This window comes from Grammomys surdaster, unplaced genomic scaffold (assembly GCF_004785775.1).
Source record: "Grammomys surdaster isolate TR1022 unplaced genomic scaffold, NIH_TR_1.0 165, whole genome shotgun sequence".
Taxonomy (NCBI): domain Eukaryota; kingdom Metazoa; phylum Chordata; class Mammalia; order Rodentia; family Muridae; genus Grammomys; species Grammomys surdaster.
This window is the reverse complement of record NW_021604613.1, coordinates 8,054,065-8,071,848: the sequence shown is the minus strand read 5'-3', so window position 1 is coordinate 8,071,848 and position 17,784 is coordinate 8,054,065. Positions and strand designations below refer to the sequence as shown.

At 36.2% G+C, this 17,784-nt stretch overlaps 1 protein-coding gene across 1 annotated transcript in view; it reads left to right on the top strand.

The window, feature by feature from the left end:
* Window positions 1-31: 31 nt before the first annotated feature.
* Window positions 32-17,784, top strand: part of Stk17b (serine/threonine kinase 17b) — a 27,415-nt gene continuing 9,662 nt past the window's right edge. Inside the window, exons 1-4 of the mRNA XM_028765707.1 lie at window positions 32-141; window positions 8,627-8,791; window positions 12,657-12,869; window positions 16,034-16,118. Of these exons, the coding sequence (XP_028621540.1) occupies window positions 8,670-8,791; window positions 12,657-12,869; window positions 16,034-16,118 (420 nt within the window). The 5' untranslated portion in view covers window positions 32-141; window positions 8,627-8,669. The remainder of the gene's footprint in view (window positions 142-8,626; window positions 8,792-12,656; window positions 12,870-16,033; window positions 16,119-17,784) is intronic.

The following is a 17,784-nucleotide window of genomic DNA, read 5'->3' as shown; positions in this document are numbered from 1 at the left end:
AAGTACAGTGTCCCAGACGCGGCTGCACTTTTCAAACCTCAACTGTAAGAAGCGCCGGTCAGCGTCTGTGCGGTCGCCGCCGGGAGTCGCCTCACAGGGGCCTGGCTGACCGCGACCAGCCGTTGTGGGGAAGCGTGCGAGGTGAGCCTGTGTAGCCCCGGCCCAGTCGGAGGGAGGGCAGAGCCTGCGGCGGCGCGAAGCTGTGGCCGAGTGGTCGGTGTGGGGGAGCGGGGACCCTGCGGCGAGCCCGAAGGCCAGAGCCGGCGTCCCTGAGAGCGACCGTGCCCGATAGCCTCCGCGGCGTCTCGACGTGGTCCTCCCGGTAGCTCCCGGGCTCGCGTGCTGTGGGCGCGGGACGCCTTCACGTCGGGGCGGGTGGACGATTCCGGCCAGCAGCCCCGGAGAAACTTTGCGGTCACCGCGTGGGCCGCTGTCAGTCCCGGCGTGGGGAGCCACAACTGTTTCCATGACTTTTTGGCTTTAAAGCAGTGGGAATCCCTCTGTGCTTGTGACCCATCCTCAGACTAGACAGCCACATCATAGCCACGGTCTGGATCTTTATCTGGTAAGGCCCGGCCTTACCGTGGGAAAAGCGCTTAACTTTGCTTCCCTCTCGGAATATAGATGAATGGAGACAAAGTTGAAAGAAACTTCACGGCCAACTGGTGGCTAGTGTCTGTGGCTGTGTTGGGACTAGAGGCGCGCTGGCTTCAGCTTGCAAGTTGGAATTAAGAAATACTTCTGAAAGCCTAGGAATTTCAGTCATACTCAATCATTAGCTCGGTGTATGACATTCACTGAGTGTTTGGCTGACGTCATGTTTACATCCATGGCACCGATAACGCTGAACCTTGCCGGCAGGTTTGATACCGTGTGGACTTTTTAAGTTTTAAGTCTAGGAGAGAGACTGTGCCTTGGGCAGCAAGGTCTGCAGAGATAACGAGCCAAGTGGAAGCATATGAAACATGGAATTTTGAACTCAAGGAGCACAGTTTAATTACACAGAGATATAAACTCACTTTCTCATTGGTACAGTCTTCACGGTGAGATGCTCAGAAATGGTTTTCAACTATTTCATAAAAGTTGAATCACTCTGCCTTAAAATTGTATATATTAAAAGAAAAAAAAAACCTAGTCCATAGAAATAGTGACCAAATTTTAGACCTGTCTTTTCTCCCAATCTTTTTGTTTGATATTTAATTTTTGGTAGTTTTAATATTTCAAGTAATTGGGTTTCTTTTCGAGATACACATACATCTTAGATCATTTTCTTGAATGAAGGTTAAAGTACATTTACTTACATGACAATATGTTTAAGTTAGAAAAGTAGCATTTCTGTAATTTCAAAATCGTTTTTGTATGTGGATAGAATGGTAGTAGTTTTCTTAGTTTTCTTTTTCTTTCTTTCTTCCTTTTTTTTTTTTTAAATAAGAAATTAGTTTCAGAAGATGGCTCTGCTGGGAAACGTTCTTGCCACCAACTCAAATGTCCTGATCCCTAGGACTTACATGGTAGAAAGAGAAAACCTATGCTTACAGCTTGTCCTCTGACCTCTCAACTTGCATATAATAAAACATTAAGAAAAAAAGAAATTACATTTTGGTTTAGGTAGAAGTGACATTTTAGTAGAGACTTCATAAATTAACAATCTAACATCTATATCTAAATTAACATCTATAGACAATGCAGGGATTTAATGGCAGACACTTTTAATTTCATTTTTAAGTTTGTATTGACAATGAACAGCTTATTGATGCTAAGTGAACATATGCTTTCAATGCTTTGTTTTTTTTAGCTGCTTGACAGTTATAAGGAAAGATTTCTGTGTCAAAATCTCCCAGTTTTTTAGAGACTCGATTTAAACTAAATTTTCTCAAGATATGATATATTATAATGCTTATTTCCTGTGTCTAAAATTCTTACTTCCTGCATCTTGACATTTGCTCTACTGTTGAGCCGTATCTGAGTCTTGCTTACCAGTTTTAAAGGATTTTTTTGTCTTTTGAGACAGGGTCTCACTGTATAGTCTTAGCTGGCTTTGAACTCAAGGTATCTGCCTGACTCTGCCTCCTGAGTGCTGAAATTAAAGGCCTACACTACCAGCTCAATTTTGATTATTTGCTTAGTTTTATATGGCAGTGTTGGGGATTGAACTTATGCCTCATCCATGCAGGGTTGGTACTCTACCAAAAGAGCTATATATGCAACCATACATAGTTTATATTTTCTATACCAGACTATTTAGAAAAAGATGAGTTTTTGAACTGAGTTCAAGACAGAGAAATATTCTTTTCAATTATCTTGTGCATGTAAATGAGTCCTTTTTTCAAATATTTATACATGATATACTTTGATTACTTTGCTTTCTCCAACTAGTCCAAAAGATGATGTACTTTAAGCACTGAGAAATTTTAATAGTAAAATGGTGGTTCTTTTTTAACCCTTTAAGAATTAGATTCCAGTTTACATTGTAACAGTTACTGAACAAACATTATTTCAGAGGTGCTATTAGTAAAGGGTATGGTAATTTATTTTGCAACAGAAACCCAGTTTTCCATCTGATGAGTGATGAGCTCTGTGTAATCATCAGCCTGCATTATTTCCGTTTTTCAACATCTTCTCATCCTACTTCACAATTACAGGATCCATTTCTTTTTCTGAAGGTGGGAGGGGATGGCATCAGGTCTTACTGTCTTGGCCCAGTGTCAGGCTGAGGTTCCTTGCCTGGGACATAACCCTGCTGTAATCTATACTCCAGTGGTTGGACTAGAGTCATTTGGCTTCCCATTGTGATTTTCAGGGAATTAAATTACTGGATTTTGCTTGCTGTTCAGAATTTAAAAACAAACATGACAGTTCAGTGCTATGAGTAGAGTTCATAGAACATAGAAATCATCTGTCAACACCAATGCTTTCTTCCAGTCACTGGCCAACTAAAACACATCCTTCTTGAACATGCAGAAAGTTTTTATTTCTTATAGAGGCTAGATAAGTAAACTTTCCGTTTCTCTGTTTCCTAGACACAGCTCAGTCTTGTTGGTGCCCATGTAAGGAAAGAAGTTGCTTGGCTGCCATATTCCTTCACATTTACTTCATGAAGGTCTAGATTTGTCAGACTTTGGATAGAGCAAGTATGTGGCTTTCAGGAAGTTCTTAGATAACAGATATTTACATGAAAACAAGTGGTCACCTAGTCTGGAACAGTTAGAGCAGACTAAATTGTTTTTTAAATCTTATAATAGATGATAAAAATAATTTTATTCACATTTCTGAATTATGTAGCTATCTTGTTTTTAGAAGGCGTTTTGTAAGAGCAGTTTTTAATATTTCTTATTTAGCCAACTACTGAAATAAGCAGAGACTGTGTTGAAAGCTTCTGTATTGCAATTTCAAGGTGAACCTCAGTTCAGCTAATCCATTTAGATGTACCTAAAAAGGCAATTTACTGTGTTTTTATCATTTATAGCATTTTGTTTAAACATTTTTTAATCCTTACTAGGTATACCATGCTGAGTTGCTCAAGCTCAAGTTAAAGGTTATTTTCTTTTAGACACAAAGTAGAATTGCAGTCTAGTGTTAAATTTTCAGGTAAATTGGTATGTCAAGAGTTCTTTTGTTTCAGGCATACAGAAAAGACATTTAAGTCAACTTGTGGGTTTGAGGCAAGACTTCCTGGGGCAGAGCATGAGTATGAAGTAGCCATTTAAGGAAAGGTAGAAAGGATGTTTCAGGCAGAGAAGTAAAGCAAAGAAGTGGAGATAAAATATGAGATTGAGTTATGATAGGAAATGAAGCTGGTGTATACTCATCTTCTGGGCCTTTGTGTATCATGCTACAAAGGATTTTAAGTTTTAGTTCCTGGGCCAGTAAAGGAATAAAGCCGGCAACTTACTTTTAAATGCTTTCTTTATTGCACTCTGTAATTTCTACTTTTATAAGCCTTCTCATTTGATAACCTCGAAATGAATAACTTTTGAATGGAACTCCTAGAGATTTAGAAAGATGTTTATTTAGTGTTTATCATACTTGTGCTCTCCGTTCAATCAAAGGCACAGATCAAATATAAGATTTTGTTCTCTTCCTTCCTTCATTGATCCATATCTGAATTCTTATTGTAATTGTAATAGAAATTAATGAAAAAATTGGAAAAATATGACACCATACTGGTATAAGATTAAAATCCTACTTGTATCTTTTGTTATGCATTCATGCCTTCTATAAGTGTGTCTATAATTGTTTACAAACACAAATCAGTAAGTCCCTTTAGATATTTTTATTGGTATAGTCTGATAAAATATAAAGCGAGTTCAAATTAAGTAAGATACATTGGTAATTTGTAAATTTATTGTAAGTTATATTCTTGTTTAGAATTGGTTATAACTGTGAATTATGGAAGAGAAGATCTGCAGATTGTCTATTAGAAGCAAGAGAAATTGGTGGTAATTTTAAGGCATACAAGGAGAGACAGAACTGATTGGTAGCTCTCATGTATTTTACATGACAGGCAACCCATTTGTAAAGCCTTTGGTAGATGGAGGTGACATTTGGGTTCTATTATATACAAGATTGACCAGAGGAGGAGAAATGGGAAAATAACTAAACTGACAACTCATTTAAGTGTAGTAAAGAGAAAAAGACAAATAAGAAAGCTGAGTGGATCCTTAAGCAGCTTCTGATGCAGGCAAATGTACCTAAGGTTTGGTTTCTTGAATCGTCTTCTTTTAAGGCAAAGTTTGTGTTTTGGAGATACAGCGCCATAATGAAATGAGTTGTTACATCAAAACTCATTTTTGTATTTAAATATATTTAAAAAATTTGCAATTGCTCAACAGTGTTTTTGGATACATCTATTGTCATACAAGTACCTGTGGCATATTCATCCATAATAATGGTCATCAGTTCATATGAGTGTTAATAGAATTTGTTAGGGAATGGAGCGAATACATGCCAAATCCCCAAGGAAAGTCCTTTAAGTGAGCTGATGAATAAGAACTGGTTTAAACTATCACTATGCATTTCACTAACTTTTATTTAAAATATTTTTTCTTTTCTCTCCATATAATTAAATGACAGGCTTTGCCAAACTTAATTCTAATTACTATACTTGTATATCACATTTTAGACTCTTTTGGGGGGAGTCCCAGTACAAATTGGGCTTTTTTCAATATTCAGTATATCATATATATGATATATGTGAATATGATATAGTGAATATATGATATATATATATCATTCTTTGACAATTTCCCACATGCATGCAATGTATCTTAATCATATTCACCGCCTACTCTCTCCCTCCATCATTCCTTAGAACTCCATCTCATCCCCCTCCTAACTTCTTGCCCTCATTTATTTAATTGCAGAGTCCAGATAGTGCTGCTCATACGTACTAGTGAGGTCATCCACATGGGAATCTTATCAGAGGCCACACTGTCCCCCTCTTTAATAGTCAACTACTTATAGCTCCTTAGCTAGGGGTGGGGCCATGGGAGCTCCTCCTCCCCATGCTGGAACTAAGGGTTTGATCTCTGCAGGTAACCACAGGACAGCATTTCATAGTGCTCCTCCTGACCTCCAGCTCTTACGTGCTCTTCCAATATGTTCCCTGAGAAAAGTATTTAAAAGTTACTGCTTACTTAATATAATGAATTAAAGCTAACCGTAAGCAATGTAATGATTTTAACTTAGTATATATATATATATATATATATATATATATATATATATATATCCCCTGAAGTTGTACATGCTCTCTGCATGAGATCTGACTTACAATTTGGATAATGAACACCATCACCTATATATAAATGCAAAGAAAAATTTGAGGCCTTGAAAAATCCAACCAATAATGGCTCTTGAACTTCAGGCAAAGTAAATTCTGCAAAGTAAAGGATATAGATTGACACCTTTGCTCTTGCAGATGAGGAAGAGTTTGCATTTTTCTGGCCACATATTCACAGCCATTTTCTATCATAAGGAAGACTTTATCAGTTGTTTTATTGTATATTCATATTATTTTAGGTTTAAAGTATTTAGTCTCAGGTGACATGACAACAGTCTTTATTGATTATTGAAGTGTAATGCTTTAAGTTTAGATAAACTAGTAATAAGAAATTCTAATTACCATAATCTCACTGGGGATGACTACCGTTAATATTTTGCTGTAATTTTCCAATCTTCCGTTGGCTTTTATAGTCTACCCACTGATTTATCATACTGTTTATAAACTTTTATGTCTTTATTTCATACTTAATGAGTTAATCTTTGAAAGTACAACTGTCTTAAGTATGTTAATATGTTGGATTTTAGAGTTTATGAATTCAACAGGTTTCTGGAGTGTTTTTAAATATACATCATACTTAATTAAACACAAATCTTTGATGCCATAAAAGGATCATATTGCCTCTTGAAAATTGAGAGTAGAAATGCTTATTTATAAAATGTTTCTTAGTTCAATTTCTATGAGAGACAAAATCATCTAAAATGAGCATCTAAAATCTATATAAAAGAAAAATGAAGACTAATAAACTTGTCTCTTCGATCTATTGCAGTGTTCTTTGTTGATAAAAAAGTGTTGGGAAGATAGCCCAGTTGTATCAGTGATTAGGCCTGTTCCTTCTATTTGTAGAAATGAGAATAATGCAAGTGTAATCATACGTGTAGGTATAAAATTCTAAAATCCAAAGGTGGTACAGAAGAGGTTTTCCTAACTGACTGATTGTAGAAATCGATATCCATATTGATTTTCTTAATAATACAATGTGACAAGGGAAACAATGTCTTCAGAACTAAGAAGATATGAAAAGTTAACACAAGGTGATGGCATAGGCCTGTAATCCTAGCGCTCAAGAGATAGGATTATAATTAGTTCAAGGTCAGCCTGGATTACCCAGAGTTCTAGGACTGGACTGCATAGTGAGACCCTTAAAAAAATACAGACAGCTATTAAAAATGTTTGGCTATTTTTGCCCAGTGTTTTCACATATCTTCCATGTGTTTTTATGTCTTTTTTTTTCTTACAAGAACACCAGTCATAGTGGAGTAGGGCCCTGCCTTAATGGTCTCATTTTAACTTAGTCACCACCTTAAGCCTTTATCTAAAAAAGCAGTTACAGTGTGAGGTACTGGGTTTAATATTTCACTTAACAGATACAAGGAAGACGTAGTTTGGCCTATAATAGTAGCTGTTAGGTTTTGTCTTCCAGACTTATACTGAATTCTCATTGTGAGGTGCTTTGCTGTATAGTCCTGGCAGACCTCATATGCATTCTGTATTTCAGGCTAGCCTCACACTTAGCAGTCCTTGCCATGTGATGTTGTGATATTCTCCAAGGTCACCATCAGTTGAGGCTCCTTATCCTTGTACTTCCAGAACTGTGAGCCAAAACAAGCATATTTTCTTTATTAATAGCCTACCTTGGGAATTTCAGTATAGTAACAGAAACCAGACTGATACAATAGGGAACCTAAAACTCTGTGTATGGCCTCGTACCTGTAAGGAACAGTAAGTGGAATTCATACCCAGGAGCATTTCAGCTCAATTTTTCCCCCGCACCCCAGTGTTGGTATTCTTAGACTCCTAGAGATGTATCCCCAACTACCTAGAGAAGTGTTTTGCCCCAAGACCAAAGGTTATAGAGAAATAATTTATAGATTTGAAAATCAAACAAAATATAGATCAGAAAACATTGCCTGTTTCCTAAGTAGAAGATACTACTTGGCATCTGAATATAGCAAAGTTTTAAAAAAACAAACAAACAAAAAATAGTTTCTCTCAGCAGGAGGTGAGGAGGGGGAATGTGGCAACAGGAACAGAATCTAGAGGGTTATTATGGGAGAGTCCTAGCAGACTAATTCCTGATCTTTCATAGACAGACATGGCTGAGAGTCCACCATAATTAAACAGATTTGGTAATATTAAATAGTAATTTGATACTAAAACTGGTTACATAAAGTGCCAAAAGCTTCAGACTATGAACTTCAGATATGGGTTTGACTCTGGGTTGATAATTTATTTATGGTCAGTCACTGACCCAGCAAAATAGAGTTTCCATGAATGCCATGTATAGACAGCACTGAGTTTTGCCAAGGCAAGAATTGTTAAGGTCTCGGGGGGTGGGAGGGCTCTAGATTTAATTTGGGAAAGTAGCCAATCCGTGAGCACGTTTTATTTCTTGACTTACATGGGGCAGAAATATAACTCACAAAATGTGAATTTGCCACCAAGTTTGTGGACATGTGAAATTAAAACAAATAGTCATTACATTACTGTATTAAATTCCATAGGTGTGCGAAAGCTGTAGCCATAAGTCAAATAAAAATGATACCTCCTTCCACCTGCATAATAATTATTTCTTACTATTTTTATAACAGTTTCTTTTTTAAATAAAATCTGTAGGTTTGCTTAGGTGCCATAAAAGAGGGGATACCAATTTATGTCTACGTGTGCTTCTGGCGTTTTCTGCTTGTGAATAGAATAAGCTCCTGAAATCAGCATATCTCTGTTGTTCTATCTTAATACTATATTTGGAGTTGTGTAAGTAATGCACATCCTGCCTGAGATGATGTCTCTTTTTCTTAGTTACATTTAAGTTCCATCTTCTCTCTTCCTGTCTCTTTTAACTAGGTAAAAGTCAGTGCCTAGAGAAGCAGGTCTGGCAGTCATCAGCATGTCTCGGAGGAGGTTTGATTGCCGAAGTGTCTCTGGCTTGCTAACTACAACCCCTCAAACACCGATGAAAACAGAGAATTTTAATAATTTCTATACGCTTACCCCGAAAGAACTTGGGAGGTAAGAAAACTTTGATATGTGTGCTGTCTATATTCAGAGTTTTATTTGAGTTATAAAACTTGGAACCGTTATCAGCGGTTAGAAAGAAAAGCTTTCATCTCCATTTTCTTAGCTGAACAGAAAATCAAATCTGTGGAGGAGTTCATATCAAACATCCCACCTAGCTCCAGATCTCATTTCTTCTTGCAACTACGTCTGTAAATGGGAAGGGACAGCTCAGGCTACCAAGTCCCCATCTGGACTCTGCCATTGACTACCTGTGTGACTTCAGTTAAATTACAACTCCTCTTAGTGCCAGTGTTTCATCTGAAAAAGAGATGAGGATAATTGCATTTAATTTATATAGATATTTTTAGGGTTAAATTACTTAATATTTGTAAAGGGCTTAATACAGTGTTATATGTCTTGGTTTAATACGTTTTTTTTTCAATTCCCAGCTAATTTGTCTGTCTAAAAGAGAAAGAGGTAGTTCTTCATTTCACGTGTACATACTCTCATAAATTAAGAATATTTAACTCACGTCTAATATCACAGTTTTATATTTCAAAGAATGGGTGTTCTGTATTAGTAGAAGCCTGTATAAATTCTGCCTTGGCTTAGTCAAGTATGCATTTCTTATGTCCAAGCATGCCCTGGACAATGGGCACTACAGTAATTTTTAGTATATATTAGAAAACCTGTGCCAAGTTATTTACCTATTTTGTGTTTTCTTAGGTTTAAAGTAAGTATGGTTATGAAGAGTTAGGTCATGGGAGTGTGTGTGTGTGTGTGTGTGTGTTTGTGTATGTGTATATAAATGTTTGGCTTATGCCACAGTGTTTTGTATTGATGGATAGACAAAAAACAAGTATGATTAGTTTTTGCTTTAAAATCTCAGGGTGGAATCTCAAATTGGCTGAACTATGAAAGTCAGTTCTTTGCTAGTGTCTTTTATGTTTTACGTAGATGCAAGTCCTGGCCTTTCTATTTTTTGGATATTTCATGTAGCCAACGTAGAGATGAAACCACCTCAGAGACATAGGATATTTTGCTTCATGCTTACTAATCTCTTCTTCATAAATAGACATGGTTTTCTTTTGGTAGCTACATTCAGTATATACTTAGGTGACAGTCTTTCAAATATTTAAACAAAACCGAACATCCTTAGTTTCCCTAAGCACGTATCATATGGCACAGTATCCAGCGGGCATTCCTTTGTTCAGTCACCCTCTTCTGGACCACTTCCTGCTTTTGATTGTTTCTGTTAAAATGAGGAGCCTAGTATTAGACACAGTATTGTTGACAGTCTTACTTTGTGAGAAGACTGCTGAAGCCATTAGATGCCCGAGTGTCTCCTTCCACATTTTCTCTTTTCTCTTCTCCCTTTCTTCTATCCATTTTTATCACTAGGGATGCCTAATCTGTGTCATGTAGCATCATATTATTCTGACTAAGCTAGTTACTTGAGCTTCCTTTGCTCTGGATCAAAATTTGTGTGATATACTTAGTTGTACAGATCACTTTTTACTTAGTTGAGAATATAAATGTGTTCAAGCTGCCTTTTATTGTACAACATTTGGAAATTGCTCTGATCAAACACTTAGACAAAGACTTAAGCATTCTTACTTGTTTTTCTAGGTTACTATTTGGATTAGTAACTTTACTAGGTTAACTGCAAAATAATAGGTATAGAGGCTACAGAGAGCCTTTTTCCTTTAGCTGTGTAGAGGACTTGTGTGGGGCCACTGTTAACTTTAAATTGTCGACAGCTGAAGTGATGTCATAGGGACCAGCTTGAATTGGAGTAAGTTTGCTTCTAAACATTTCAAAGCAAATGCTAGCGAGCTTACTAGTGGGATTGCTAGTGTCCCAGCATCAGACAGACATCCTCATGGAAGAGACTTAAATCGCACCTTTAAATTGCTCTGGGCAAATGACTCACACGGTAAATATTGGTGCATTTAATTTTCAATGTTGGCAATTAAAAATTCTAATATTTAAAGTCTTTCATGAACCTTACAATTCTGCAGAGGTCATAACCAGTCTTAGTGTGCATGTCTGATGAGGTGAAGTTGGGGTTCACACTTTTTCCCCCTCTGGGAGGCTTGCATATTTTGTAATTTAGAAACATAATTCTACCATGTGGAAAACTACAAGTTATCTGTCCATATCAACTTGGTTTAAAAATTAATTTTAAAATGTCCTTTTAGCAACACAATATATAATGTAAGTCTAAGTTTATTTTTCACTATTCTCAAAAACTGCATTGTTCCTGTTTTTTAACATGTTGGGTAAGTTTTTTCCACCCCTCCCCCAGCTGAGGCAAAGTTTCATCGGCCTTGTGGTTAGAAGGGTGAGGCAGATTCAGAAATAAACGTCAGCTTCCTTTGTGGCTTCCCCTCCCCATCCCTTCGTGTTTTATTGTGTGTTCTAGAATGCAGAGGGTAACGGCTAGATTTCACTGCTGGGAAATCTAGTCTGCCTTGCCCTTTAAAGGTGTGCATTGACGATTATTATTAAGGCTTTATGTTTTCTTGACGAGTTCTCTTCAGTTTGGTATAGGAACATATTTTGAAGATTACTGTTAGACTTCTAAACGACAACTGGCATCTTAGACTATAAAGCAGATACTTGTCTTTTTTTTCTTCCCCTTAAAGCCTCTGATAATAATGGTAAAATATTTATCTTGCTTCACAGTATTTATATGAATATATGCATATGTAATTGTATAAATATGTTGATGTAACTTTCTCAAATGTTTAAAAATGCAAATGTAGGCCAGGCAGTAGTAGTGCACACCTTTATTTAGTCCCAGCACTCTGGAGGCAGAGGCAGCTGGGAATCTCTGAGTGGGAGGCCAGCTTGGTCCAGGATGGCCAGGGCTGCACAGTCTCGGGAAAAAAGAAAAAAAAAAAAGAGGAGGATGAGAAGCAGCAGCAAATGTGGATTTAAAAACATAACACGATGTGTGGTATTATAATAGATATTCAGAATAGATTGTTCAGAAGCTTTTCAGGTGATAATATGTGTTAGTTAGCATTATCTAAATGTACATTTTTTAAATAGACTTGATTAACTAGATTAGACACGTTCGTTCCCTGTCCTCATAGAGCTTTCCGTTAGCAGTGAACACTGTCAGAAGAACCATTACCTCTGACATGTCCTGAGTTCATGAGTAAAAGAGTAGTTTAAGAGCGTCTTAGGAAGCTTAAATAGTGAGGTAAAAATAGACAAAACTTGTTCATCTTGCTACTTGTTTTTGAAGCAATTCTAGTTGATAGGTACCGTCAGATAACTGTTAGTGATGTCATCACAACCGTAAAAGGCCTGACTTTCAGATATGTAATGTCCTTGGCTTACTAGCTTGTTTCCTCAATTTTACAAGGTGAGAGTTTTTTCTACAACCTCAACTCCATTTTCTGTTTTAGACAAGTTTTTGCTTCTATATCTAAGTAAGACTTGGTAGGTGTTAATGAACAAATCTATTTTAAGGGGAGAAATTTCTCCATAGTTGTAAGACAAGAAAGTTAGAGATTCTTGGCACTTAGCAATAAGTGGATCATAAAATATATGGATCATAAAATATATTTGAGTACCCTCCATAGGATCCATATTCCTTGTGAATCTGTTAGAGGCATAGAGTTGATAGGCAGATGATATTATCAGATACACTGAAAATATATTATACTGATAGTAAAAACAATAGTTTATTCTGCTATGATAATCATCTACACTTATGCAGTAACATTGTAGACTTAATAAAAGAGCATATAATATTTGTGTCAGCTTGTACAAAAAAAAGAAAAATTCCTGACGGCACAGATACATGAAAGACCTCACCTTAAGTTGGTTGGAGTTATGAAGTTGTCCTATTCTTTCTTTCTAGAGGAAAATTTGCTGTGGTTAGACAATGTATATCAAGATCAACTGGACAGGAGTATGCTGCCAAATTTCTGAAAAAGAGAAGAAGAGGGCAGGATTGCCGGGCAGAGATTCTGCATGAGATAGCTGTGCTGGAGCTGGCCAGGTCTTGTCCCCACGTGATTAATCTGCACGAGGTCTACGAAAATGCAACCGAAATCATTTTGGTGTTAGAATAGTAAGTACGTGCTTCCATACATTTGAGGTGTTTATTTTGTATTTATTTATTTACCGTCCAGATTTTATTCCCCACCCCCGTAAGGTGTTTATTTTAATAGGTAGAATACAATGCAGAATGTCAGAGATAATATCAGCATGACAACATTTATAAAGGTGCCTGTTGATAAAATATTAGAGAGATATAGTTTATATTTGTTCATTTTTGACAAGGCTAAATATATAGCCTCGAATATCTAGATCAAAATTCATTAACAACAGGCAACAAACATAGGCAACATAACAGATTGGGAATATAATTGTAAGAATTTAATTCCATATTAATAGTTTATATGTTGAGGTTTTTGTCTAGAAGTAATCTAATGACAAATAAAATAGAAGCCATGTTTTATGTTTTACTAATATGTTTAGTAAAACATGCCCAAGGAAATGATTGAAGAAGAGGACTTGTAAAAGATGTCTATTACATTGTTAAGACATTTATAGTACATACAATTTAAAAAGCAGTGTCAGCAACTGTAGCCAAAAAAAAAAAAGAAAAAAATAGTCTGGTTAGTGAAAACTGGAAAATACTAAAATACTCAGTAATGGATGAAGTAATATGAGTATCAGACTGTCTGATCTCCATGGGTTGCTAACCAGTAATTCAGCATCAAATACAGTTACTAGTTTTTGAAGATGGACAACATTTGAAAGAGAATAGTAAATTAATACTGAGTTCACCTCTCGTTTTAATAGGCTTTAGTAAAGTAAATCTACTTCAACACAAACTAAAAAAGATAAGTACTCTTTTAGAGAAAATAATGCTACAAACTATAGTAATTCTTTTTACCAGCCAGTGTATATAATGCATTGCTCTTAGAATGTAAAAGTGTATTTGTCCTGTTTTACTTTATTTGTACATGTATTTGTTTATATGGAGTGTGAGTAATGCGTATTTTTGCATGCAGTGTGTGTGTATAATGCACAAGCCTGTGGAATCCAGAGATAGATTTTAGGTGTCTTCTCAATTGATCTTCATCTTACACATTGAGACTGGGTCTTTGAGTAAACCTGAGTGTGCCCTTTCTGCCAGTCTGGCTGGCCTTCTGGCTCCTTAGCTGCACCGTCCCTCTCTCCCGTGCACTAGGTTTGTAGGCAGGCCACCACACTGCTTAGTGATCAGAACGTGAGCCTCATGCTTGCTGAGTTACCCCCCCATCTCCTATGAGGTTTGTTTTAGGATTTATATTGTAAGGAGGTAGAGATTTGTTTATGTGATTTTTTAAAAATCAGTTGTTTTATGCAAGGAAATAGATTTGACTAAAATTAATATGTGAATTGAAATGAAGATTTTTAAAAGGTTAAACTAACTGATATGAAGTTTACTGAACAATGAGTAGTATATACATTTCTTAGAACCAGATATATAAAAGTGTGTTCTAGAAGCTTCAGAGTAAGTTAGCATAACAGGAAAAATTAGGATACTGCCAATGCCATTTCATTGTTATGCATTCTATGATGATTTTTGTCAAAAGTTCTTTAGCTGCCTTTGCTCTACTCCATTCCTATAAATTCTGGGAAAAGTAGCTATCATGAGAAACAGCTAATGAAATAATAGGTATGGAGATGAATACAAGGCATTGACTGTATTAATCCTGTTTGGAGATCATCTGAAGAACTACAACAAAATTCCTCAGAATCATGATATATTTTATGCATAGGTCATGTTCACAATCTGAAAATAGATCCAGATACCATGGACCCAACAAATTAGTAGAACTGACTGAGATCTCACTACCTCTAGCTGAGATAGAACTAGCCCTCAGTAAATGTACGGGTAGCTTAGTATATTTAATCTCTTAAAGTGACTAAGACTAAAGTTAATTGCTAGGATTGGGACTTAAGCATGTCTTACCACTTTCTGGGTGGCAGTGTCACACTGGGCATTCTTGTTTAATTCTAACAATTTGGCCAGACAGATTTCAAATCTACGAAAACTTGGAAAAATAATCCAGTTGACACGTGTGTATTCTTCACTTGAATTCATCAGTTGACATTTGATGTCTTTACTGAACCATTTGAAGATTGCATGGTTTTGCACACTGCAGGATTTGTTCTAAGAAATGAGGTGTTCTACACAACCGACATAAGTATCAGATGTAAAGTCAGTATGCATTAAGTAGGATCATCCAGTAGTCCACACGTGAGTGTCTTTTCTGTCTCCAAATGTGTTATAAGAACTTTTTTTCAACACAGGATCCAATCAAGATGCATATAATTATATTTAGTTGTAAAGTCTCTTTAATAGTTTTGTTTTTTTATGACATGGTCTTTTCGGGGTAGTGAATGGGATCACTTGTCACAGGAAATGTCATGTACTCTAGATTTGTCTGACTGTCCTTGTCATTAGATTATAACTTGTTTGGCAAGGAGAATGGTCCTTGTGGGTGATAATGTGTGTTTCTTAATTTGTTACATAGGTGGCTTTAATGTCAGCTGTTTGTTTTAGACAGGATCTCTTTTTTTAAAACTGACTGCTGGAACTCACTCTGTAGACCAGGCTGGCCTGGAACTCAGAGATCTGCCTGCCTCTGCCTCTCGACCGCTGGGATTAAGGCATGTGCTATCACTGCCTGACACCGTCAGCTGGTTTTGTTAAATTTGAAGATGAGTATATCTTCAGTGTAAAGGAACAACCCTTTGTAGTCAATTACTAATCTGAATGCTGATCTAGTAAATGCCCATCTCTTTGACAGATTTTCCTCCAGAAATTTCCATAACCATTGACATACTTGCACAAATTAACAACTACAGTGAATGTCAGAAAATGGTTCTTTCTAATTCCATTATTTATTCAACATTTACTAACATGGTATTCTTCTGATAAAAGTGTTTTTCTTTTTTTCTTCCATTTTACTATCACTATGTATTCATAGTTTTGTTAAACTATTGAATAGAATTAATTAAAAACCTATTATGATCAAATTAGTAGGCCCTAATCATTTTTTCCATTATTTTTCTTTCATGCCAAATTTGACCCGAATTTATCAAAGGTTAAAATATGTCAAGTAGGCTTTAAATCTCCAATCTGTATCCTTCTGATGTGCTTGAATTAGTGTTTGCAGACTTCCTCGCTCTGCACACCAAGGTCTCCTTGAATCTTCCCTGGCTGATCCTGGTCAGCCAGCTCTACATGACACTCTGGTTTCAGTGGAGTGATCTGTCAGTTCTGCTTAAACCTGCTAATACCACACCTGGCAGTAGTTTGGTCTGTGTTGTGTGTGTATTATGGAAATTGAACCCAGGCCCTTGTTCAGTATAAGCATATAAGCGTACATGCTGTATCACTGTGCCATGTCCCTAGACCCATATATGGCTAAGTTCCAAAGAACTCCATTGTATGGCTTTGTTTTTTTTTTTTTTTAATTATTTTTTATTCAGCCTATGATACATAGGTGAAGCTTCAGGGCAAATTCCTGGAAGTTATTGCAAGCTCAAAGGATAAATGTGTGTCCAACTGTATACAATGTCTGAATCTGTTTTGAGTTGCTACATTTCCTAACTTTGTAAATACATGTAAACTTTCTTTAGTAATTAATATGGCTAGGAGTTCTAATAGTTCTATTGTGCTTTTGTGTTTTCCTGTTTTACCTCAATTAATCTAAACTTTTTAAAAGTCAAATTAAATTAAACTGAAGTCCTTGTAATCACCTTGTACAAAGATCTCTTTATTTTTATCAAAATATATAGCCCACATAAAAGTATTTCATCCCAATTATAATGTCTCCGTGACTATTTTAGTCCTTTCTTTGACTGTTTGAATAAATAAATGCTACTTTCTAGACGTTGGTATTGTTGCATCTTTTTATAAATTGAGGAGAGATGTCGAGACTAGTCCAGTCACTGTATCTCTACTCCGTGAGGTGATGACAGTGCCCACACTAAGTGCTTTAGAAGCTTGTGAAGGTAATTAAGAAAAACACCTAAAAAAACAATCAAAGAGAACATGTTTTCTAAATAGGCATATGAAGTTTTTAATAATGTTGGATTTTGAGCAAACTAAAATTAATTATGGCATATATTTTTTAACTTGTTGAAGACTATATGACAAAAGCTTCCCTTGAAACAGATTAGCTTAAAAGGGAAACTTGCCTATAATTTACAGGTGGTAACTTTGCCCTTCTAAGATACCTATTTTTTGTTAGAAAATTACAAAGTTCTGTTGATTAAATATATCATTGTAGAAGACATTTTAAAAGTTCATGTGCTAGCTAATTTAGCAGCGGCCAGAATGAATTCTTGATTTCTGTGACACTCCTGTGAGCATCCTGCTGACCTGTGTCTTGCTTTGTATGATTTTCTCAGTTCATGGTGCATTCTGTACCTTGTAAAGTGCCTAGCAAACAAATTTCTGAAAACCTAATGTGTCATCTTTTGATTTCTTACTTTCTTGGAATTGTATTCACAGTATTATAGTTGTATTTGAAGTATTATAATTGCTAATTGTATCTTGCCACCATTGCTGGAATGTAGTTAGACCACTCGATTCTTGAGTGAGATTTTTAGTTACAGTAAATAGTGTTAATTAAAAAGAGAGGAGTGAAGATATATTGCCAGCTTACACCATGGACTCCCACTCCTTCCTCAAGAGACCCAAGGGAAGGGTACAGGAAGTAAACACTGATGCACAGATAAAGTGGCCAGTATAGAAAATATTCATGAGGGGAAATTTATTCCTTTTTCAGATTGCAGTTTTCCTATCTTGCCTTCCTGTGCCTGATTTTGTAGTTTACTACTATAAATGCAATAACTACTAATATAAATGCAATAGTGATATGAAATTTCTGACATTTAGACTGCCTTATCATCATACCTCAAGTCAAATAATAGAGTTAGTTTCTCATGAATTTTTAGATTTTGGACGCGTAGAGTAG